The sequence below is a fragment of the Cavia porcellus genome, unplaced genomic scaffold (genome assembly GCF_034190915.1).
Source record: "Cavia porcellus strain 051 isolate PalLab524CR breed Dunkin Hartley unplaced genomic scaffold, mCavPor4.1 scaffold_12, whole genome shotgun sequence".
Taxonomy (NCBI): domain Eukaryota; kingdom Metazoa; phylum Chordata; class Mammalia; order Rodentia; family Caviidae; genus Cavia; species Cavia porcellus.
Window position 1 is genome coordinate 27,858,892 of NW_026947495.1, and position 25,725 is coordinate 27,884,616.

At 35.0% G+C, this 25,725-nt stretch overlaps 1 protein-coding gene across 1 annotated transcript in view; it reads left to right on the plus strand.

Moving 5' to 3' along the window:
* Nucleotides 1–25,725, plus strand: part of Thsd7b (thrombospondin type 1 domain containing 7B) — an 823,364-nt gene that overhangs the window by 462,261 nt on the left and 335,378 nt on the right. Inside the window, exons 11-12 of the mRNA XM_063259013.1 lie at nucleotides 17,167–17,296; nucleotides 20,321–20,424. Of these exons, the coding sequence (XP_063115083.1) occupies nucleotides 17,167–17,296; nucleotides 20,321–20,424 (234 nt within the window). The remainder of the gene's footprint in view (nucleotides 1–17,166; nucleotides 17,297–20,320; nucleotides 20,425–25,725) is intronic.

Sequence of the window (25,725 nt, forward strand, 5' to 3'; positions counted from 1 at the left end):
ATGACAAAACCTTGGGCTGTAGAAATTACAGTTCTCAGTCACACCCCTGAGCATCTACAGAATTCCGGTGATAAAATTCAGAAAGAGGCCTCCCAATTCATGGGAAGAAAATATCATTGAAAAATAATTCTCTTAATTAAAAATTATTTTAACTTTTTTCTCTTCTGTGTTTTTCCTTAAATATTGGCACATTCTATTTGTTACCTATTAGAATTTTTTATGTTCTCATAGTTGCTTAAAAATATTTTTAAGAACATTTCTTCAGAGTCTCATGACCATTGTATCCAGGCAAACAGAAACACGGGTTAGAACAAGAAGTCTTGCTAAGAATTCAGAGCTTTTAGTTATGACTTACAGTTATTCTGAGCAAATGTTAATCCAAGTAATATCTGACAGGCCATGTGTTTCAGTCTACACTCTTTAATGTCATTTTCTTCCTCCACTTTTTGGAGCAAAGACTGCTGTACATTTATGAACATGTACAGTTCACAGTATCAACAGGCAGTTTCCTCTTTATCTCCTTCAATGGCCGCAGGAGTAAATCTTAATCATTCGTGATTAAGCAAGTGAGGAACCATTGTTTCATTACTCAGAATATTCTAACTAGAGCAGAATTTGAATTCAGGCATCTGTAGGTGCTGTGTATTTTCATCTGAAGTCTAATTATTTCTAATATCCATATATACAGATCATTTCACTTATCTGTTAGCAGGCCAGTACATGTGCGTTTTGTGCTTTATGGAGTAGATCAAGGAGCTTTGTACTTTACAGATCACATGGTAACTTTCATATGTGCCGCTTCATTGACTGTGAGAATAGTGTGATGAGAAAGGAAAGCTGTTTTATTAGTTTTCCTCCAAAGATAAGGCAACAGATTCCTTAAGGGGAGAATTTGTGGACACACAAAAGCAAAAGACAAGAAAGCCAGTGGTTAAATTTGCAGTACTGTTTTGCCTGGTTCCTCTGTACTGTTATAGGAAGAAAAATCAAGCAAGCTCATCTCCTGTCACTAAAAGGCAGTGAAATTATGCAATAGAACTCTGTTTCATCTCAATATCTCATCGTCAAATGTACAGTAGCCATAATTTATCAATAATGTAATCCTTTATTTTAACATTATTTTACATTTTGTTTTACATGACAATTTTATTGTATGTTTTCATGATTACAAGATGATCTTTTGATAGAGGCATACATAGTAGAATATCTGTATTAAGCTAATTAACAGATCCCTGACTATAATTAATAATATATATTTAAAAGTTGAGAAGAGTAATTTTAAGTGTCCTGAATAACTTAATTTGTACCTCAATATTATATAGAAGTAACTTTTATTACTTCACTTCACATGAGGAAATAGAGGCCTACAAATAAAGCCCAAGATTGTTAAAGTAAGAAATGTCAAAAACACATGGAATTCTAAGCTTCTATTGGTGGAGATGAGCTATCACTGGCTTCCTGGCACCAGACATGTGGTGTGTATAAGCAGAGTGGCAATTGAAACTGGCATAAGTCCCAGCAGTATGGTAAGTTCAGTTTGGTGCTGCAATATGAGGGACTAAACACATAAGCAACCTAAAGAAACATACAGGTACAACATGTGATGTGTGCAATGCTAGAATATTATGACAGAAGTTGACAAGTATCGGATTTCCCTTCTGTTTAGAATGTCTTTCTCCTCATGTCTACTGCTTGGCCAAATCTTACCAAGGTGTAGACTCTTTGTTGTCTGCACCACAAAGCTTAGCCTGATACTTCTACTGAAAATAACCACTCCTCCTCTCCTAAGTCTCAATACCTGTCTGAATTGCTGACTTTCTAGCTACTGGGAATGATGATTTTTGTCCCTCTGAAGAATGTAAGCTCCTTAAAAGGCTGAAACTTTGACCTTTTCAGTTTTCATTTCAAAAGTGGCTCTTAATAAACCTAAGACAGAATGAAACTCAGTAAATGTGTGATAAAGAAAGAATGTCAGTAGTAATCAAGCTGCTGAAGTGAGTCTAACAAACTGTTCAAAGGGAAGAGAGTTCACCTTTAGAACTCTGTCTCATGTATAATAATGTTTCAGAGGATTCTGGCCACACAATATATGTTACTTAGTCAGGTTTATCTCTGCTTTCCTGGGCAAATATGATTGAAAGAAAAACATTTAATCCTACTTATTTATTTGTTTATTCACTTGTTCATTCATTGATTCTTCTCTCATGTTTGCTTATTACTATTTTTAAGGAAACAAAGCCTATACATTTGCAAAAAAAAAAAAATGTTCTGTCTTTTTGAGACAGGGTCTCACTATGCAGTTTGGGCTGGCTTTGACCTCACTTTGTAGCCCAAGCTGGTCTCGAACTCGCAGTGATCTTCCTGCCTCAGCGCCCCAAGTACTGAGATTACAGGCATAAGCCACCATGCCAGGCTTTCATTTGCAAATTCTTTAAATTTTTCCCCTTAGATATTCACAATTCACTGTAAGCATTGTGAGGAAGAAGTTACTGTTACCAATAATATGGTAATTAATAATTCATAAGAAATCTAATCCAAGATTTAATAGTGCTTCTGTTTTCATAAATTTCAAGACTGTAAGACTGAAATGCAAAATTATGAGCATTGATAATCTTTCAGTAGTCTTGACTGACCCACAGTAAAATAGACCAACTAGAAAAATCTTCTGAAAGTGCTGTGTATGTTATCCTGTTCAGTTCTATGTGGGATGCTTGAAGTGGGAGCTAGAGCCCCAAATTCTGCATTTTAAACCAACTTTCCTAGTAGTTCCAGGACTCTCTGAAATCTGAAAACCACTTCATTGAAGAAGCATTTTGTGGTGAGCAGTTACTATAATTGTTCTAGCCAAATCTATGGTGGCTTTTGTGGAGCAGAGACATTAAGCCACGGTAAGTAAAAAGAGGGCTTGGTGGGAAGTTACAGCAAATCTCACAGCTACCCAAGAGCAAGAATATAAGATCCATCTGCCCATTAGGAAAACCAGAAATGCAAAAAGCACCTTTCCTCAGGGTTTATGTGGTTTTTCTACTTTGATTCTCCACACTCTCAGAACCTGCAAGCACACGGCATCAGGGTGCCTGTCCATCTCTCTTCTCAAAACTCAAATACCCACAATAAGTGGAAACTTGTATTCAAATATTTGATTCAGTTTACTAAGGAAAAAAATGAAAGTTTGTATAATTGTGCCACATTTCTCTGTGGCTCATTAGCCTGTTAGAATAATCTCTAAAGGAGAGAACCACTTGTCAAGAGAAAAGCACTGTAGAGACTCACTTGGGAGGAAAAGGAAACAGGGGTGCCCAAAGGAAGCAAGTAGTGATATTGAGTCATTCCTCAGAGGAGGCTGTGGGTTTTCTGGGATGCAGACTGTCTTAATAGATCCTATAGATCCACCCTGAAAGGAATCCCTTCTATTCTTTATGCCTTCACTGGCCTCCCTGGGGAGAGAGTAGGATATTTTCAATGCAAAATCCTCCCTCCTTTTCCTTCAAAGCTTTGATTTGGGAAGAGAACTGTCAGTTAGATAGACTATACAAAGGAAAATGAATGTCCAGAGAGTAGAAATGCAGTAGAATAATGTTTCCAAGTTGGTAGAAATTGAAAGAAGAGGGAAAGTACCTTGTGAGCATGATCTGATCTGGGGCAGGTATTTTACTTCAAGCAAACAAAATATGTAGTCTATCTGTACTTGAATTCTTACCAGAAGATTCTGCTTTGATTTCTGTTAGTGGTCTGTCATGTGCAGTGTTGTTTTATAACAAACCATTACACCAAACAAAACCAAACAAATTTTAAAACAAACAAAATAAATATAGATATAGAGCAGGGAATTATGTTCTTTATACATGAAACTCAATGTTGTACTTCCTTAGCTTACTTTAAAATACTATTAATTTTTTGATTTAGCAGCCAAGCTATACTACCATAAATAAATCCTGTGCCACACATGGATATTCAAAATGATTTATTGTTAGCATTGGTGGCAAAACTGTGTTGCTCTACATGCAAAAACATTTTTAAAATGCCGTTACTTCTGCCTGGTTTCATGCTTATTGTCTAGAATTCTCTGCACAATATAATATGATCCCTACTTGTTTATAGAGGTATATTAGCTTCTTTTCAGAAACCAACCCACCCAATTTAATTAGGAGTTTATTTTTAGACTTTCAGTGTATGTCCTATGAAGAAACAGAATAATTAGTTTTGACTTATCTAGGATGTAACACTTTAAATTCATAGAATAATCTTTTGGAATTGAAAAGAATAAATTAATTATTTCTTACTTCCTTGGCTTTGATCCCACTGTAATATAACTCTAAATTAGAGTGTGTTTTCCAGAGGTTTTTGACTTACTGGTTTAGCTAATGTGATATAAGCTGTTTAATTTGTATAACTATAACAAATCCAAGAGTCAGAGGTGGAGTTATACATTGGCATCTTCATTTATCAGTTTGGAATGGCAGGTTTTATAAGAATAGCAAATAACTTTTATATGGCAATAAATAAAGATATTAAAGTCATACTACAAATAAGGTAAATTGCTTATGGTTTAGACCAACAGTTTTCTAACTATTCCATAATAGAAGAATCAGCACTGGATATTCTGACAATATCTTCAAGTTGCTTCAAAATTAAGTTGCTACGTATATATTGTTCAGAGAGAATATCTGAATGACAAGATTTTAATGATAAGTAGTAAAATATATCAAAATAAGGATAGCAGGGATAATAGATTGTCATTTTAGGTATTTCTGAGTTAAACTGTATTTGCTGATACCTCAGATATGCTTATCATAAATTTACTCTGAGACCTTATGGATAGTAGCCAAAGAAGAAATGAAGATCATGTGAATACAATGACAAGTTTTACTAGAAGTGTCTGTATTCTAACTTGAGCTAACTTTCTTTTGGTTGAATAACCACAGAGCCTCTGGGATCGATGTTTGCTTTTGTTCAGCTTAGCACTTAATTATAGTCTGTCTGGAGCTCCACTCTAATTTGTTTTCATGTGTAACAGAAAGACCTGAACCTTCACATTTAAAATTTAACAGACTTGTGGTGAACTTCCAGTTTTGCACTACTTAGTTGTGCTTTGAAATTTAGTTAACATCTCTAAAACTAAATACACTTAGTTGTAACATAGATATAACATGTGACATTGTGACATCTGTAAGACATTTTAGAAGGCTTTTCTTCTCCCATGTGAAGATGCAAGCTCAGCAATAATTGTTCTGTGTAATATCCAACTTGTTGTCCAACATTTCAAACCCATATGATGAACTTAATATATATGTTGTCTACCAAAATTTAAATTGTAGGATCCAGGAGTACTCTTTCCCAAGCAACAAACTTAATGAAATTTTTAAGTTGAAGAAACTTAGAAAGGTATGAGCACACAATTCTAAAAAAAATAAGACTATTTGTAGCAGAACAAAAGTAGATGTTTAATAAATATGTATTTAATGCATGGCATGGAATAGAAAATAATATGGTACTTGATCAATAAGGTTATGCATGGTCATAGACACTCCACGGGAAATGCAAGCAACTGAGAGTCTGTCAAAGCAAAGGGAGACTAGAGTATCAGATGATTCTCAACTGCACAACTGCTTAGCTCTTTCTAGCCTGCTAAAACCTTTCCTTGAATAAGCACAACTGTGAGCAAGTCAGACTGTGTGCCTCTTCAGAGAAGACGTATTCTGAAAAAAGAAAAGAGAGAGATTAGAACATTCAAGTCCATTTATTTCTCCGAAATAATGATTAAATGCCACTCATCCTCCGCGTAGGAGACGTAAGTGAGAGAGATGAGAGTCTGGGAGTTAGGTCTAAGGAAGTGGGTCTCCCTTCACATGGAAGCAATCACAAGAGGGCCTCATTCTTGCTGTCTGGTACTGAGCAACTTTGTGAATCCCGAACCTGCACACCTTCCATTGCAGCCTTCACTTCTCTCTGCTGTGCCTGTCATTTTTTCTGACCAACCTTGTCCCATCTTTACTTGCTGACTTCAATGACTGCCCCTTCTCTCTAGAACTGTTAAACCTATTGCTGACAGAAATATAGTAATGATCCATGTGTAATTACCAATCAAGAAATTTCATCTTTAAGTGGGAATAGTATTTCCATTTGGCTATAAAAGAGGATGCAGTATCCTGGTTTTGGGGGCAGGCAATTAACATTTCATTGAAGTGCTACTATGTGCGTAAGTGTGTATTTTTTTTTCATTTAAGAGAAAAAAACACAGAAAAGAAAAACAAAAAACAAAAGAAACAAACAACAACAAACCCCAAAGAATAACAGTATAGGTTTTCAAAAAAAGAAAGCAGTAATTTAACAATGGTTGCAATATTGCATATTGTTAGCTTCAAGTGGGTTGCTTAGATTACCAATAAAATAGCAAAATTAATCTAATCATATGTGTTAAATAGTTCTTTTCCAAGGACTAATACAGTTAGTCATATAGTCATTTTAGCTATCATACACACACACACACACACACACACACACACACACACACACATTTATGTCTTTTTTTATTTTCCCTTCTTTCCTCATTCCCCCATCCCAGATGCTTTTCCTCTTTGAGCAATTTCTTACCATTACACACTATTTATTGTAGATTTTGGATCATATTTACTCTTTCAGCTTCTTACATTAGAGAGCTAATATGGTATTTACATATGTGAATTTGTTTTTCATTTATGAATATGGTCTGAAGTCAAGTCCATTTACTTATAAAAGCCTTGATGCACTATTTCTTTATAACTTAGTACTCCATTGTATAAAAATACCAGACCTTTTTATCCATTCCTCAATTGATGGGCACTTTCATTGTTTCCCAGATTTAGTTATTACAAATTGTGCCGCTATGAACATGGGCGTACATATAATCACTTTGGTATGTTTTGAATCCTGCTTCTGGGAAAATGTCCACAAACAGGATGGCTGGGTCAACCTGGCACTTCCTGTCCTAGCTTTTTTGAGAAATCTCCACACTGTTCTCCACAGTGGTTGCACCAGCCTACACTCCCACCAACAGTGGAGAAGAGTTGCTTTTTCCGACAGCCTCTCCAGCATTTGTTGTTGTTGGTTTTCTTGATCTTGCCATTCTTTCTGGAGTGAGATGGAATCTCAGTGTTGTCTTAATTTGCATTTCTCAAATGGCCAATGGTGCTGAAGGTAAGCATGATTCACTCCATCTCTTTGTACTCATACTACATACTGGAAGTTAAAAAAATCACCTCTTTTCACAACATGTGAGGCACCTAAAGGATGTTTGAAACTTAGTAAAATTTCAGCATTGCATCACTATTTGAAAATTAACCATCCCACTGTTTTGAAAATAATGAGTTTATTCATGATTTAAAAAGCCAGTGAGGCCTGCAACTCTAAAATACGAATCACCTCAAGTATAAAGGTTCCTTTCTTAACTAGGAAAGTAAAAAAAGTGAAAGCTCTGCTTCTAGCCCTTTGCATAGGTGCCTTTGGATTGACACTTGATTTCAGTTCGAAATGTCATAGCCTCAGAGAGCCTTTCTTTAACTACCTTGGGAATGCTTCTCCTTCCTCTTTCTTAAGAGAGATGATCCTTGTTTTACAATAGTTGAATTTAAGACTTTTTGACTCTATAATGGTGTAAAAGTAATACTCACTCAATATAACTGTTATTCAGAACTTGAATTTCAATCTTTTACCTTGCTGGTGATATGTGATATGGTCCTTGCTCACAGTGAAGACCAAGGTCAGACCCTGCACCTAGTCAGTTGTGTGAGCTTGTGGGTAAACAACTGAAACTACAATGTACTCTGTTGCTGGACTGTGATATTTTATAGTTAGGTGCATTAAATACATTTTTATATACGTATTTGTAGTTTAGAATGGGGTTATCAGGGTGCAATCCCATCATAAGATGGAAAATACCTTTATTATTTTCTTCATATCACTAACCATTAACCCTAATAGAATGTAAGCTCTGAAATGTGTTAACAGTGGCTACCACAGTTAACATGGTACCTAAATCCTTATAGTGTGAATAAAATGAGACTATATAAATAAAAAAGACTTTTCAGTAGGGGATTGATTACATGTATACCTGCTTTTGCTAGCTAGAATAAACATAGGGAATTATGCAGCCAATGTGATCAGATTGTAACACAACTTAAAGAAGGATAGGTTTATTTTGGCTCATAGTTTCCAGTAAGTTCAGCCCCAACTTTGCTGGCTCCAGGGGAAAAGTGACATGGTAGAAGTGCCTGGCAAAGGACAGCTGTTCATCCCATGACAACAAGAAACAGAGCAATAATAAACCAGCTGGGAACAAGAATACACCCCCAACCAAGAGCTCATCTCCTACCAGCACATTCAGCTAGTGAATTAATCAGTGCATAAATCCACTGATGAGTGTAGTGCTCCCATGAGTCAGTCACTTTTTGAAGACATTAGGTTTTGAAGGGACATTTTAGTTCTAAATGGTAATCATCTGGAAATCATTCTGTCTTCAAGCTGTCAGTAAAGTACCAGGTATGAATAGGATTATTTTATGCTCCTAAGTGCATAAATCATCTATTATAGTAGGACAACATGGATTACTTTAAAGATTATTTCCAATACTCTTACTTGATAATTATGACATCATCTTAAGCTCTTATCTTGGATGACATTTGGGCCACCTAATGCTTGTATTGCCCATATATAGTGCAATACGATGTTTTAGTGTGTTTCATTCTTAATGTTTATGGAGTTCTACACATTAGGAAGTCTTGTAGCAGAAAGACACCAGAACTTCACCTGCTAGAATTAAAGTGAGTTATCATGGGGAAAAATAAATCCCTGCCATACCAGCACAATTGGCAAAAACAAAACATAAATGCAGCTTATAATAAATAGCATTGTTAACCCTACTTGTTTGTAGTACATAAAGTATATCTTATTATATCCATTATGGTGTACTTAGCTGAAGGGCAAGTTGCATTTTTTGAAGTGTAAGAGCAATAATTCTTAAACTAGTGTTCATTTATTTTCAATGGCCTAATTAAGCATACCGCAAGGTGTTTTTTCCTGTTTTACATATTGAGTGAATAAGGATCTCTTCTTTAATTGTGGTAAATCGGTGGTTCTGTTGTCCTGCAGAGTTTTAAAACACACCAGTGCTTGAGCCACACTACTAGAAATTCTGATTTAGTTGGTTTAGGGTAAGGGGTGCATTAGGAGTGCATGAAAATCTCCCTTGAGATTTTGATATAGTTCCAGGGTCGAGGACCACATGGGCTAAGTAGATATAGAGACCGAGTGCGGGGACTTCAGTTTTGATGTTAGAGAATTAGAGGAAAGACCAGACATAAAGAGGACTGCCTAGCTCTCTGAATTGGAGATATTTCAAGAATGACTGTGGTGATGAGAAAACTTAGAAAGAACTGGGGAGAAACCCTCAAAATTTAGAACTATTGCATAATTTCTGTAAGAATGTGATGGCTAGCATAGAGAAAAATGTTTATCTATTTTACTTTTAACTTGAATTGTTTATGCAGAAATAAATGTGACTTTCTTTTTCTGAAGTCTGTTAAGGAAAAAAATTGTAAGTTCATTGGCTGGTTTTATATATTTGTAAGGTGCTTTAAATCCCATTTAATTAGGCATTCCTAACAGCTGTCCTGTGAATTGGCTAGGCAGTATTATACACATAGGACAAGTAAGAAAATTGAAGCTCTGAAAGGTTAAGTGCTTTGCCCAAGGTCATACAGCAATTCAGTAATGAGCTGGGATTAGAAATCAGAGCCCTGGAGGTCTTGTCTGTTGCTACATCCATTGCATTTGGCTTCTGTTGAAAATGAATGATGATTATGAAACTTTAAGAATACAGAATACATTTTTTCAGGCAACATTTCAAAATGAAAGAAGTATATGGATATCCTGGAGCCTATTTTCAGCATTCCTAGAAAGTTTAACAGAAAAGCTTTTCACTTTTGCTTAATTTCATCCACATATAGATAGTTTCGTTAGCTCTGTTCATTTTGAAGTATTTCAGGGTTTTGGCTAGGAGGGAATTCTGGGTCAGGGAGAGGACAGGCTACTGTTGATGTATGTGCTCTATATAGGGCACACAAAGATGAGTAAGTAGGAAGTGTGCCATATAAAATGTCTCATCCATACTTCTGGATCGTTGTGCTTTTAATCACTTAAGCCTTCATTTCAACTTAAACAAGGAAAGAAAATACTTAATTGATGACCTTTAGATAATAAATAAAAATATATATATTATCATTTCTGAACCCTTATAAAACTATGCAGAAATTTTACATTATTATCCATCTATCAAGTTTCACTTCTGCTGTACTACAGAGATTTAATAGTTCATCTATGTAAGTTTCCGTCACTCAGCACCTAAGTCACCCTCATATACTAGTGGACACCTGGTAAATATTTATCATTGACGCCAACCTATATGTGGTAAATACTTCCTGCTCAGAATGGAAGTCACGGTATCTATTTGAGAGATGAAGTGATAGTGAATCCTTATTTTTTCCTTTTATAAAAGGTAAACCAACTCTTTTGTTTGTTAATGCTCAACAAAGATGGTGACAACTTTTACAAAATGATATATTTTATGTACTTGTTCATTAGAGATACTATACTTTGAGAAAGATTTAAAGTTGAAGAAACTTGGCCTGCTCGACATTGTACTGTGGTCTTAGTCTTTAGCATTAATTTAGAAATGGACTTCTTAGCAAGTCATATAAATGTCTCATATTAATATCCTACTTTGATTAAATACCAGTTCTGTAGCATCAGTTGCTGATGATTTTATTATAATACATGTAATGTAACTTCAGGCAACTATATTATTCTGGGCAAAACCTGCATTTTTCTTTGTTTTTTAATTTGATAATCCATGAGCAAGAGTGCTTAAGACAGAAAACATTCTTTTCTAGATACATGAACTGGTATTGCAAAGAGAATTCAGTGATGATAAATATATAAAAAACTAATAATCAGATTGAATAGATAATTTTTAAGAACAGTAGGTCAGTCTTTCTTTTCCATACACTTAAAATGTAACCCATGTAACCCATGGTTTTTGCTCTCAAATTTACACACAGTAGTGACGATGGTGATGGTGGTTATCTTTGTCTGGTCAATCATATAATTTTTTTCACAAATAGAGACAATTTTAAACTAAGCCAGGGTACCAAGCATTAACCAGGTTTTCTCTAGCCAAGCAGAATATTGATTACTTGTCTGTTCATCTCCACTAATATGAGAAGGTGGTGGTAGGTACTAGTTGCATTGAAAATATAATGTAGTTCACCAGGAACATGCATATGTAAACCATACATGATCTTCTCATAGATATATAGGACATAATTGAGACCCAGCTCTGAATATGACTCATTTGTCACATTGTTTCTTTCCTTTTTAAAAAATTATAGATGACTTAAATATTAGAACTTTTTTCAATATATTTTCCTTTTTTTCTCTTTTTTTTCACGAATGCAAATTACAGTAAAGAACAGTCCCTATACTAGGTATGTGTATTATGCTATGTTGATCTTCTCAACAAGCATTAGTTCCAGAAAGCTTTGGTGGCTTATTTTGTAGCTGGAAAAGCTGATAGTTAACAAGGTAAAAGGAACTTCCTGAATTCTAAAGGTACTGGGATTGTAATGAAATTCCAGGGAGTATTTAACACATAGTTGTTTATGTGATATTAATCTTAAAATATCATTAGCACCATGATTTTGCTTCAAGAATAACCAGAGGTAAATAACCAACACATTTGGGAGTTTGCTTCTTTGAATGATATACTGGATATGTAAGTGGGGAAGAGAAAAGGGAGCAGCAGGTTAAAAACCAATATTTGTATGGTGATAGGCCTCAAAGAATATCAGTATTGTGAGACCTAAAGGGTCTTGAGGTTTATCTGAAATGTAAACAGTTGAGAAACAAGGGAAAGCCATAGGTCATATTTCAACAATCTGATCAAAACTTTACAGGTAGGTGTTGTAACAACTTCTATGCATTTCACATATATAAACAACCTGCATCTACATTGCACCTTCACTTCCCGGGAGTGTCACCAGAGTTGGATTCCCGGCTTCAGAAATGTTATGAATAAGACTGTACCCAGATGAACACAGCCACAGGCAAGACTTCAGTGGGAGTGTTATTCAAGTAGGAAGAGAGATGTAACTCTAAGAACAGTCAGATCAGTGGCTCCCCAAGCAAAGGAAAGAGTGGCTATTGTAAAAAAGTTTGCACCAAAAGTTCCCATCCACATTGTTGATACGAATATAGGATTTAAATTGCTGAGAATGTCCATTTCTGTCTGATGGGTGTCCAAGTTCAGTTGTAGGCAGTTCCTTGGCCAGCTTCAGTTACGTGAGGCACATTTTCAGGAGGCTGACACTTTCTTGCACTTTGTCAATAGGATGTGATTGTGGCTGCTGTATTTTTAACTTTAGAGCTGCATAAAAGCTCCATATCCTTATTTTCATCCTTGTTTGGTTCCACTATTGAAGGACCAGACAGGCACAGTCTTATAGAAACCCTCCCAAGCATTTCATTGTTTACTTTTTGGGTGGGCCCCATGCCCTGTGTTCATTTCTAACTCAACCTCACCTATCAGCCAGTTTGGGTGTTCACAGGTGCTCTGCCATACATTTGATTTTTTTCTACACTTACATGTTCAATAAATTACAAGCTTAAAGAGAGTCAGTTTTATTTCAAAGCATTGATTGACCCTGGTTTCAGAACTAGATACTCATGACACTTTCATTCAATATGATAAGCCCCAGTTTATCTAGCTGCGGATCATCCAAAGTTATTCTATATATCCTTTTTGCTACCATGATGATGAGAAATACAGTGCTAGTATAAACCATCACAAAGAATCTATAGTACTCCTTGATGTTTGTAACCCACTCATATGTTTTCTATGTTTAATATGGTTGTTAATTTTAAATTACCAGCTTTTCTATATTATTTCTTTTAACTAAAATTAATGACTTAAATTTCATTATACCTAGTGACCTAGTGATGATAGAAGATACATAAATCAAAACTGAGTGTAAATGAGTTATTTGTCATAATCATTATCAAACAAATGTTTATGTTTGCAAATGTATTCCATTGTATTGTTATTTTTCATAGGCCTAATGAAGTGGGAAACATTACTCACATAACCCAATAAAATAACAAATAAGCCTTCTGTAAATAGAATACTATTGAAGAATTATTTATAAAAGAACTATCTCTTTGGAATAATAAAGGAGAAATGAGGTGAACTACTTGCCTGGAATCTCCTTTCCCTTTTCGTCTTATTGTAAAGTCTCATTAATGGAAAGATCATGGGCCTTAATTCATGCTCTAGGGCAATTTGATTCTAGTATGGTGACTTTGGGAAATTATTCATCTCTTCCCCTGTCCACTTTCTTATCTGCAAAATGAAAATAATAATAGCACTCCATGAAGTGTTACAATAATAAAGGCATACTGTATATGCAAATGCAAGAATTAGAGCTGGCTTATCTTAATAGTGCCAGTGGTGTAATAGTGTCAGTGGTGTGTGTGCATGTGTGTGTGTGTGTATATATATATATATATATATATATATATATATATAATATTTTCTGTATGTAAGACCACTGTCTTCTCCTTATTGTATATATTCCCAGATACCACTTGTATTGTGTGGTCAGTGGAAAATGGAGACTTTGTTTACTGTGAGTACTTGAGCATTTCTTTGGTTTTTCCTCATGGATTTCTGAAAATAACTATCCTCTCGTGATAGGAAACTGTTTTAACCTATTTTATCAAACTAGAGGTGAGTAGTATGATCATTGACTGCTCTATCCTGATGGTACATACTCCCTGCTTTTGAGTTTACCTCAGTGCCAATAAATCAAGTCTGTGTTGTGTAACAAATTCTGCTATGCAGGTCTGAAGCATTTTTATTGTAGGAAAAAGAAAAATCTTTCAAAACCAAATGATTGAATATGACCACTACAAAATGCATGGAAAATGTATATATATATTTCACTATTTCTTGTGATGTTTTCCTATCTCAGGGTTCTTCCTTATTTGTTTCTCTTAAAGTCGTGTACTTTGTTCTTCATCACTTTCCCTCTGGAAAATCTTACCTTGATGCTAAATGTTCGTTTTTGTCTTAGAATCTATTTTTCTTAACCTTCACCTGAACAGCTGCATGAAAACCAGACAGTTCTTTTACTCAGGAGTTATTTGACCTGGAATTTCACCTTAAAGGCAGCGTGTGTGTGTGTATTATATATATATGGCATGTGCATGTGTGCTTATGTGTATGCATACAATGGAACAGCATTCATCCATGTTGTAGATCTGATCCCCATTAGGGTTCCTCATTGTGAAGGCAAGACATCCTTTTCATTTTCTCCTGTCATCAATCTTTATTTACAGTCTCAAGATAATATTTACAAACGCACATTCATATATATATGTGTGTGTATATATTCTAAGAAATACTAATTTTCAGAGTTTTTATGGCATATTTAGCTCTGTCCAAGTCTACGTAGATTTTAATAAATATGCAGAACTTCTTCATTACATGTTTTGTGCTTTTGTTATGATGTTCTTTACAGGGACTTCAGCAGGGATTTTACTGTATTTTAAAAAAGGGTTAGCTATAGCATTTCTTCTATTTAATAGTTTCATACCTTCTTTTACTTTATTGATGCATTCTGAAAAGAGACAAGTACCCATCTAATGGGACAAATGAAGAAAATTTAACGTAGGGATAATTTACAAAGAGTTGATACTGTTAATATAAGACGGCAGGGAATAATCAGTTAGTAACAGGAACCTGGGCTAGTAACAGGAGCCTGAAAGTTGATAGAAAAAAGCATAATTAATGAAACTCAAAAATATCAGCTGTAGGCAAGTATAAGAACTGGCTTTTGGCAGAAGTAGGGAATCATCCTGAGCTGGACTAGAGGTTGGAATCTAGTGAAATGAAAATTCTAACCTCTCTCTTGCCCTCTTTTTCCTTCCACTGTATGCCACATTCTCTCATCAGAGAGACCAAATGGAATCATTGGGCGAGGAGTTCACTGATGCATTTCCTGCATGGTTGGTTCTGTAGGCCTAGAACAGACTAAAAATGGACAGAAAGAGGTTGTAGGGGAGCAAATGGAAAAGATCCTGTATTATCTCCATTTCTAGTTCAAGATCATGAAATGTGCATATATGTTGATCATTCCTTCTCAAGACCTCATCAAAAGTCATTTTTAAAAAAGGAATTATAAAAGCCTTAATTCCTTATTGAAAACAAAAGAAGAGGATCAAATTAGAAGGCAGACTATACTCACTTAGGCAAAACAGCCATTGATGAACAAAGCCTGAGGAACACAGAAACTATGACAGGCACTTTGACCTGCGACCTAACCTAGCAAGAAGGGGCAGCAGAAGAGAAAACCAGTCTACTCAAGACAATTCTGCAGAATGCAATGGGTGGCATGCTGGGGTACAAGAACAGGGAGTAGTGCTGAAAAAATGTATAAACTTTTAACACTTCAAATAACCAGTAGAGACATAAAAAGCACTGCAATTATATAAAATAGCTGTGCTGATACAAAGTAAATCATCATCAATTATAGCAGAAAGTCAATAGGTAATGTCTAAAGTTCATAAATGAATTAGTAATGACATAAACATGTTAATTAAAGATTTAGAGATAACCACAAACAAACTACATACGGAAGCAGAGCAGTTAGAAGTGTTCCTTCTAAGGAAGCAGACAGATAGTTAAGGGACTTGGGTGTGAGCCAGTTACTTCTAATTGTAAGTCTTTTTTTCCCAATGAGTCTGTGTGTGTGTACAATTTCAATAAACACCTCTTTCCCCCTTTGTTTTGACTCCCTAGTTTCCTACCTACCAATGTCTCAACAAGGTTTGGCCCATTACCTGTCCCAAACCTACTAACCCATTCTGTGTTCTCCTTCATACTCTCTTTTACTTCATTCTTTTTAGCTCTCATTATGCATTTTCCCTCAATCCCTCATGTGTATAAACAGTTAAACTATACACACCTGCATCCCCTTTGAACATATTAAATTCATGTTTCTTTGTAAATTTCTTGAACTCCAATATCTCAGTGCCTTTTAACAGTTTCCTTGGCATGAAATGATTTCACCCTGTATCGTCTTTTTCTCATTCAGACTTCGTGATTCAGAATAAAATTGAACTCCTCTGTGAGCTATCTTTGGTTTCCAGTGTCTAAATACATTACTCTTTCTTCTGTACCCACTTCATATCATATCACCGTTTAACACTGTTCATATTCAACATTGTCTTGTAACATTTGCTCTTTTTGCTTTCTGTTTAATCATGCGTTCTGAAGTTCAGAGAATTGTGTCTGCATATCAGTTCTGAATAAAACACCTTGCAATTAGTAATTGAAATAGTCACTAATTGACTTTTTGGCATTGTTGATTCAGAAAGCATTTAAAGCTTGTGAAATGAGTGCTCTAACATATTAAAGTGAACATCTGTTTTCATTACATTGAGGTGCCTATTAATACTTCTCTCAACAAAACCATAAAGTAAACAATGTTTTGTTCTTTCCCAAAATTTAGCAGCTTTTCCGTAAATTCTAATTACACACATTTTGGTGGTGATGTTATAAGGAATAAGAAATCTAATAAATTAATAAGCAGACTACTATTAGTTTTTTAGGAGCATTCTGTTTTATAAGGTAGCTGAGAGGGGAAAACACATACTTAATAAAACTCCAGGACCCTCAACTATTTTTCAGATTAGGGATGATTTCAATGATCCTTTAGATATTGCCATGTAACTCTTACGCTATTAGAAGACTCCAGTTAACTAAAAACACACTGACAGTACGAGGCCATCTTGGCATATGAGAACACATGTATTTGAAACTGCACTTCCAGTGTATAGTGTTTCTCACAGAAGTAAGATTGAGCATTAATCTCTAGTGTTTACTTCTCAATCTCACCTCTCAGGTTGATGTTCTACTTAGATATGCTTACATTTTCTCTCTCTCTCCTTCTCCCCCTCCTTTTTCCTTTACCTCAGTTTTTCTCTTCTTCTCCCCCCACCTCTCCAATTGCTGCCTTGATTTTGATTCGCACTAACATAAAAGGGCATTATCATTTCATTTTTCCTTTACTTCAGGAAATGCCACAATAAAACAGTCTCGATACAGGATTATCATCCAAGAAGCAGCTAATGGAGGTCAAGAATGCCCAGATACCTTATTTGAAGAGAGAGAGTGTGAAGATGTCTCATTGTGCCCTATATATCGGTAATTAGAAACTTTTTCAAATTATCATTGAATCTGAGTATAAACCATGACCTATCTTCTTAAAATGTATGTTTTTAATGAAAAATAGGAAAAGATTATATTGTATATATTAAAATACTTCAGTGTTTTTCCTTACCAACTAAATGTAATAAAAATTAAGCATGTAAATGTCTACTTAATGTGGCAACATTAAAAAACAATTTTGACTGTATGCTGCTGGACTTCCACCATGTCTGTAATCACCAATCAGGACATGGCCCAAAGATGCAAAATGAAGTCTTTAAGGTGGAATGAGGGTTCTCACACAAACATGTACACATATATAGCAGGTGAGGTCTTTAGCTCATTCACACCTTAAATTATTAATAAAGAATTAACAAATTTGTAATTCCTTAATAATTATTTATTCTTGTAGAAAATATTGGCTGTCAATTTTTATTATATACATGGTTTCAGAAAGTATCAGTTACAATAAATCTTTAACCTATGGATAAAATATTTTTATTAAGAGAGAAAATTATTTACTTTTAAGCTGTCCATGGTCCTGTTGATCTTTTCTCTTGGCAAATAGGAAATTATTATTTGTACAAACAGTATCCAAGGTTACTCTGTTGAGTGAAAACCTTGTATTCTTTTAACATTTGAAGATTTCCAATTTGATCTAAACATTACTTAAGTGTATTTAGATGAAATTCAATCACTTTTCATTTTACTGATTTGAAAAAAATGGTTCATGATTTTAAGAATGACAATTTTATCAAATCACTTAAAATATCTTTTATAAAAATGTCTAATATTTCTCATGAAGAAACTGTCTTAAAGCTATGAAACTCAAGAGCTAATTTGCTAATTTATTTTAGAAAATGCAAATTCTTTTCCTTTTTTTTTTTTTTTTTTTTTTTCAGGATAGACTCCTCACTCTGGACAAAGTTTAAATCATTGAAAAAATCCAGATAACTATTGAATTTATCATGCTTTCCTCCCATTGTTTCTCTCTGTTGACAGGATTGAGGAGGATGTAATAAACATGGGGATCATGTCCAGACTACCATTTTTTTTTCTCCGTAAACACAAGGCATTGTAGTAACACTCAACAGTCATCTTCATGTGCTGTGGATAAATATTGAAAATTCTGAGTCAGTAAAAAAAAACATTCAAGGAAAGGAAACAGGGAAAAAAATGAATCAAATCAAATATTACTAGGCATTGTTATGAACCCAGGACTATTACAATCAGATAAAACCCTAGAAACTATTAGTGGGTCATTCCATTGCCCACTCTCTTTATTATGCAGGTGTACTGCAATGTAAACACCACATTTGAGCTAGTTTCTATTACTGACTTCCTACCATTTTCCCCAGAAATCACTTCTACTGTGTACCAATTAGATAAGTACATCATGTTTCCTGATGTGTAGTTCAAAACATGTCCAAGTTAACATAACTCTCTGCTTATTAAAATATTTTCCAATTTTGAGTAAAATGGTCCAAATTTAGATTTTGCTTTTCCCTACATTGGTACATTATGAAAGAAATTACCTTAAGAAGCAAGTTTAGGTAGGTTGTTATCATTGTCTTATTCATTTTAATTCCACAGAGGCTACATATGCACATTTGCCACAGTAAAATATCATCAAAATGTCAATTTTTCTATGAAATTAAGCATTTTATGCACATTACATTAGTAAGAAAAGAGGAAACAGCATAACACTTTTATCTTCATGTAAAATTGGCAGGAGATTTGTAATCAAGCATCCATGGCCTTACATCCAGGCTAAGGTCTGGATGCTGGCCAGAGTTAACTAGAGTCATTGCATACTATCTCTTGCTCACTCTCTGAACTAAAGATCATTATCCAAAGCTGAGAACTTAACAAGGGAGTTCTGAAAACTTCTTCTCTTTCCTTCTGTCTATGTAATAAGCTAAATTAAATTGAATACCTTGTAATTGAATACTTCAGTTTCTTTAGGAAATCTGTATAAACTTAAAGAATATGACAGAATATCTTACGTTAGTTAAAAAGTTGGGCTATTTTAGAGTTATAGTGAATGAATATATGCCTGTACAAAGTAAATTTCCAAGTTTTTAAAATCAAGAGGTAATTTCATTAAAAACAAACTATTTCCTGATTTTCCATAGCGTCTCAGTTGTTTCCACTAAGGAGATCAATGATTTTTTTCACTTAATGTTCTGTTTCATTTGGGGAAGTGTATCTCTAATCAGAGGTACGGACTTATAAGAAAACAAAACTATAACATACACTAAATAAAAGAATGGTACATGTGGTTAGATCAAGTACTTGGATTTTCCAGAATGTTGTCCAGGGACAGGTTTAAGAACATAAGTCATAATTTGTCCTACAAGTCAGAAATATATGGTTTATTAACCTAAGAAAAGAAAAACAGTGGAAATCAGATCTCTTCCTTAGAGACTGTTTCCTCAAAGGAGTAAAACTCTTGGTATATCATCAGAGGGGCATCATTCCTCTTCTGTCTCACGAGCTAACAGGTAAGCTACATCCCTAGCATTTCCCTTTCCTTTTAGGCTATTGCATAAAAGGTAAAGATATGCAAAGATATGCAAAATAATTGAGTTTTAGGAAACACCTTTACAAAACTTTTCCATCTCATGCTTATAGACATCCAAGCTTTAATTCTCTAATGTTACATTAGGGCATTGAGATTTTTTTTTTTTTTTAATTTTAAGAGATTTTAAGTTATAATGAGTCAGACCGATATGTGTTCCTGTTGCTTTTTGTTGCTCCTTTTCTCTACCAACTACAGTTTATTTACCAAATGTTGAAATTCTATAAAAATCATTTACTGCATTTACCATGAACCTGTATGGAGTAGACTGTTGCTAACGCAAGGGCTTGTCAAGGCTTAATTTCATGAGGGTTTCAAGTCCTTTTTTTTATTGAATTATTGACTTTAAGTGTTTCAATTTCATAATGCACATTTCAAGTATTTGCTTCCTATGTTTGTCACGGGAACAAGTTCTAGTTTGCTGTTCTTTGTAATCACAGGTGGAAGCCACAGAAATGGAGTCTTTGTGTCCTTGTGCCAGAGCCAGTCAGGCAGGGAATAATGGGCACCAGTGAGGCCTGTGGAAAGGGGCTGCAAACAAGAGGTAAGGGAGTTTGTGGTAGCTTCCCGTGTATGTGTGATTTAAAGCCATGTTACTCCTAGAATATATTATTTCATTTATATTGAGTAAGTGGTGATATTGGATCACATTGTTGATATTTTATCAGTGAGTTTGCATCTGACACTAGTTAATGTTGATGCATAGGAAGCATCTTTTAAATAGGACCAGCCTAGTGTGCTTCAGGACCAAAGAACTATAAGGAAATATCTCCTCTTAGTCACAGTAGACCCCAGTACTGATGTGAAAATACAAGTTGAATATCAGTCAAGGAATAAAGATTATATCAAAATTAGACACAAAAGTATACATGACATTTGTTATACATTTTACTTTATAGATTCTGATTAAGTTCATGAATATAATGGTAGTGAATTTTAGTGATCATGGATTCAGCATAATTATTATACACATATTTACTAGACATTCTATATGTAATATGCATACAAAGGAATTATTAAAATTTGTGGATGGCATTATGGATAGGTCTTTGGATTTGATTAGGAGTACCTTTTATTATTAGTATCTAGGAAATGTGATGAACCTCTGAAAATCATTAAAATGAGCATTAGAATGCTTGCTTTCTGTTTCATTCATAATCCAGGTACCAATGGTATAAAGCTTGATAGAGACTTCTTTATTTTAATAATCCAACCAGTTTATCACCAAATGTGTGTGTGCAGCTAAATAATACATCATGGGATCAATTCTATTATACTGGTTTTTAAAATAGTATTCCTTTAAAGGATACAGTTAGATTATGGTTCTTTTCCTGCTTTAAAAGTTGTACTTTGGAAATTATTTCCCTGGAAAAACATTTACAAATGTACCTGTCATTGGCTAGGTAGTTTAACTTTGTGTAAATTACAAGAAGGGACAGGTTTCTTCATTATATTTTTATTTCCATATATCACGAACATTTGTTATATTTAATCAACATTATCTTCCATATGAATGAACCTTTTTAAAAACGTTTCCTTTGTATAGTAAACAATTTAACTAAACTTGGGACCTGGACTTTGCAATTTTGTAATACTAGCATATCCCAGTGGCTGCTTTTGTTACAAAACCATGCTGGGAATTGTGCAGAAATGTTGCCTCTAAAGGATGTAGAATCCTGTTACATAAAAAGCAAATTATTTCCTCTGTCCTAGAAGGAGTCTTCCTTGGGTTCCAATTTAAATGGATTTCTAGCTGGATGGTTTGCAATTCCTTAGGCTACAGGAGTAATATGTCTGGATTTTTCCTAAATTAAACACCAACCTTACAGAATTCCTGGTGGTTAGTTGTTGGCAGTTTGCACTTTTAAAGCAGTAATTTGCACTTCAAAGTTTAAATCTGTACTTAAAAGTTGTCAATTTTAAGACAGTGGATGAAAGACATGTCTACCACAGCATCTTTTCCTTAACTTCAAAAACTGTTGAAGAAAACAAGATACAGCAACACATAACAAGTCTTAATAAAGTTTCCCTTGCAAAATATTCCAAGGAGCAAGCAGCCCAACAACCTTAGCTTCATATCTGTGGGGCGCCATCTGTAATCTAAATAACAATATATGGACTTAGAAACTGAATGGAGATAAAATGTACAGGATAATGTTATGCCCAAAGTGCTGACCAACAGGTGTGAGGTTGTGGAGGCTGACCACAAAGAAAGTAGTTAGGTCTACACAACTTCAGAAATCCACCAGGCTCTGCAGAAGGAAGTGAGCACTTAAATTCTTACCACTTCCTATTCTTGCTAGAATCTGTAGGTCTATGTCTGGAGACATATAACACAGGAGCATTTATGGACGTACAGTACAGACAGAGGGTGGTGCAGTGAGGGATTAAACTAAAAATCAGGAAGATGAACGAAAGTCAATTTAGGGGATATGAACTACTCAGTTCCTTTCTTTTACTAGCATCATCATTCTGCCTGATCAGCTTTCACACATGCCCCTTCCTGTACTATCCCCAGGTAGGAGACTGGACCACATTTTCAATAGAAAACCTGGGCTTTTTTTGTTTTTGTTTTTTCCCTTGGGTACTGGGGATAGAACCTATGACTACTTTTCAGGCAGGCACTTTACCACTGAGCTAAATTCTTGGCTAAAATATATTAAAGGAACTTTCTTTTTTGTACTGAAGATTGAACTCACAGCCTTGCATTTGCCAAGCAGATGCTTATGCCATTGAGCTAAGTCCCTGGCTCCTAACCTGTCTTATTTTTAAATGATAATTTATTTATGCAAGTCAATGCACTGTAAAAGTCTAAAAAAACTAGATTTTGAAAAGAAAGTCATACTAGGAAATAATTAGATTGAAAAATATTGACATGTTTTATACTACAGTTTTCTACTTTCATTTCTTGATAGTGCTTACAAATAAGGACTTATTTTTTCATGCATGTATTAGAGTTGAATTGTTGACTGCAAGAAATATGTCACGTCTGAATCCCTGTAACGGGAAAAATTGGTCTTTGTGGATATAATTAATTTAGGAATCTCATGGTGAGATTATTTTAGATGATCCCACAGGGCCTTAAATCACAGGTGTCTAGTTAAGCCACTTAAAAGAGACAGTAACAAAACAAAACAAACAAACAAACATACAAAAAACATTTGAGCAGTGTATCCAAAAGCCAAGGCACATCTGACACCCTAGCAGGCGATGCAAGGACAGATTGTGCCCTAGAGTCTTTGGAGGGAGTGTGGCACTGATGACATCTTGATTGTGACCTCTAGACTGTGACTGAACAAATTTTCTCTCGTTTTTACTACCAGTGTGTGGCAATTTGTTGCTGTGGGAGCCCTAGAAAACTAATGGTGTTGTTTATTGTTGTTACTTTTGACTTTTTGTTTTGAGACGGGGTCTTTCTATGTAACTCATGCTAGTCTTGAGTTTACTATTTAGTCTTGGCTGGCCTTGAATTCATGGTAATCTTCCTGGATCAGCCTCCCAAGAGCTGGGATTACAAGTGTGCACCACCACCCTTAACTTATGTTGTTGTTATTTTTGTTTAATTTTGCTGTGAGGTTTACCTACTACTACTGCTGCACTAAGGAATCTTACCCATGAAAGTACTTGGAGGATTGGATTGTTATTGAACTCTGCTAGGAAGGTCTATCTGTCTTCATCCATTTCTATGGCGGTCCTAGCTAGCTGGAAAAGCTTTAATTTTCTGTGTGAAAACGTTTCGTAGCACAGAGGGTGTATGAATTTAGACCATACAGTCATAGGAAAGGGACATTGTGGTTATAAATTTCATGGCAGTCTTTCCGCTTGCAATGTTAAGTTTTAGAACTGCAAGTGACCTTTCAAGGACCTTTTCTGGGAAGGATATTTTTAACTAGGGCACCCTTAACACATAAGGACTACCATTCTGGTCATTGCTTCTAGTTTAGGTCTTATAAAAGAGTGTCAATAGCAGGCTTTGATATTTTTTTACTCCTGTGACTCATGAAGCTGTGAAAGGTGAGAACTTGAAACTACGGGATTTGTTAGACACCTTCAGAATAAAAGTTGTCTTTCTTATTTACATTATAGGGTACTATATTTGCATCTTGATTTGGGTTTTACAAATTCTTTTCTCTTGAACCAGCTCAATAAATTTAGAAGATACTTACTTTATCCAGTATTTATATATTTTATTTGAAATAATTTGGGGGGATTTATAAATCATTATCCTGATGGAAATAAAAACAACTCTTGTTTATTTTATTTTATTATTGTTGCTGATATGTGTGATTGGTGTCTGGTTAAAATTTCATTTATGTAATACTCTTCTAATTAAGAGAAAAGCAAAAGAGATATTGGCTCAGAATCTGCACTGTGTGTAAGGAAATGGAATTTCAGATTCCATTGTCCCTATTATCCCATTCTCATGATAACTCAAGCATTTTTTGCCCCGGTCATTATGATTATTCTGAATAGAGAAAGAATGGTGGTTCAGTTTCTATGAAAATTAAAAGAATAAAAATTAAGAAACATACATATTCTAAGGTTATTGCCTTTTAAAAGGCAAAACTTCAGGCACCTACTGAAGGCCTCCACAGCGAACGCTGCCTAGCTGTGCAGTCATGTGATCTCCCTCAGAACTTAGTAAGGCCCTGCCCAAAGATCCCAAGAAGCTGGGAGCTTTGGTGTGCCACATGATATGAGGTGAAGGTCTGCCCTGTGTATTCCATCTACTCTTCAGCCTTGGTATTCCACTCAGAATCTGGCAGGGTCCTGCTAAGGGACCCCAAGCAGCTGGGGAGCTTCATTGAGCTGCATGGGGTGTGCTGAAGGTCCACCCAGCATATTCCTCCCATTTGGGGAACCCTTGAGTGCCACTGGGAACCGATTAAGGCCTGCCTAACATTCCCCACTCAACTGGAGAAACTTCCTGCAGAACAGGCAACTATCCTCAATCCATGAAACAACTGAGACTGCATTCCACTGCCCCAGGGAAATACAGGAAAATGACAAAATGAAAGAGAGAAATGCAATCTCAAACCTCAAGCCTAGGAGACATGGACAAAGAAGAAAAAGTAAACCATGCACCTGAAGCTTCTGAAATGATACTAACTGAAGTAAAGAAATGACTACATGAAGCTAAAAAGGAACTCAGAAAGGAAATAATCTTCCAGAAAAAAAAATGAAATGAATGTTGATTTAGTTCAGCTGGTGTTAAGTTGACCACCATTTTTTAATCCATAATAATACAGAGAAGACCCTCAAAATTCCCTTGAAAGACTTCTACATGTAGTAACCAAGTTTAGTAATGTAGCTGGATACATAGTTAACACTCAAAATAAATAGTATTCTGGTACACAAATGACAAACTCACTAAAGATAATTAAGAGAAACCACACCCTTCACAAAAGCATCCACAAAAATGAAATACTTAAGAATTAATCTAACAAAGGAAGTAAAAAATCTATTCAGTGAAAGTTACAGTACTCTAATAAAAGAAATCCAAGAGGATCTCAGAAAATGGAAAGCCTTCCCTTATTTTGGATAGGAAGAACATACATTGTGAAAATAGGTATTGTCCCAAAATTATCATACAGATTTAGTGGCATTCCAGTCAAAATACCATTAGAATACCTGACAGATCTAGAGAAATCATTCTTAAAATTCATCTGGAACCAGAAAAGATCTAGAATAGCAAAGGCAATTCTGGCCACCAAAGGCAAGGCAGAAGGCACCACAATCCCTGATTTGAAGTTATACTACAAAGCTACTGTGGTAAAATCAGCAGAGTACTAGAATAAAAATAGACTTAAAGATCAATGGAATAGATCAAAATATGCAGACACAA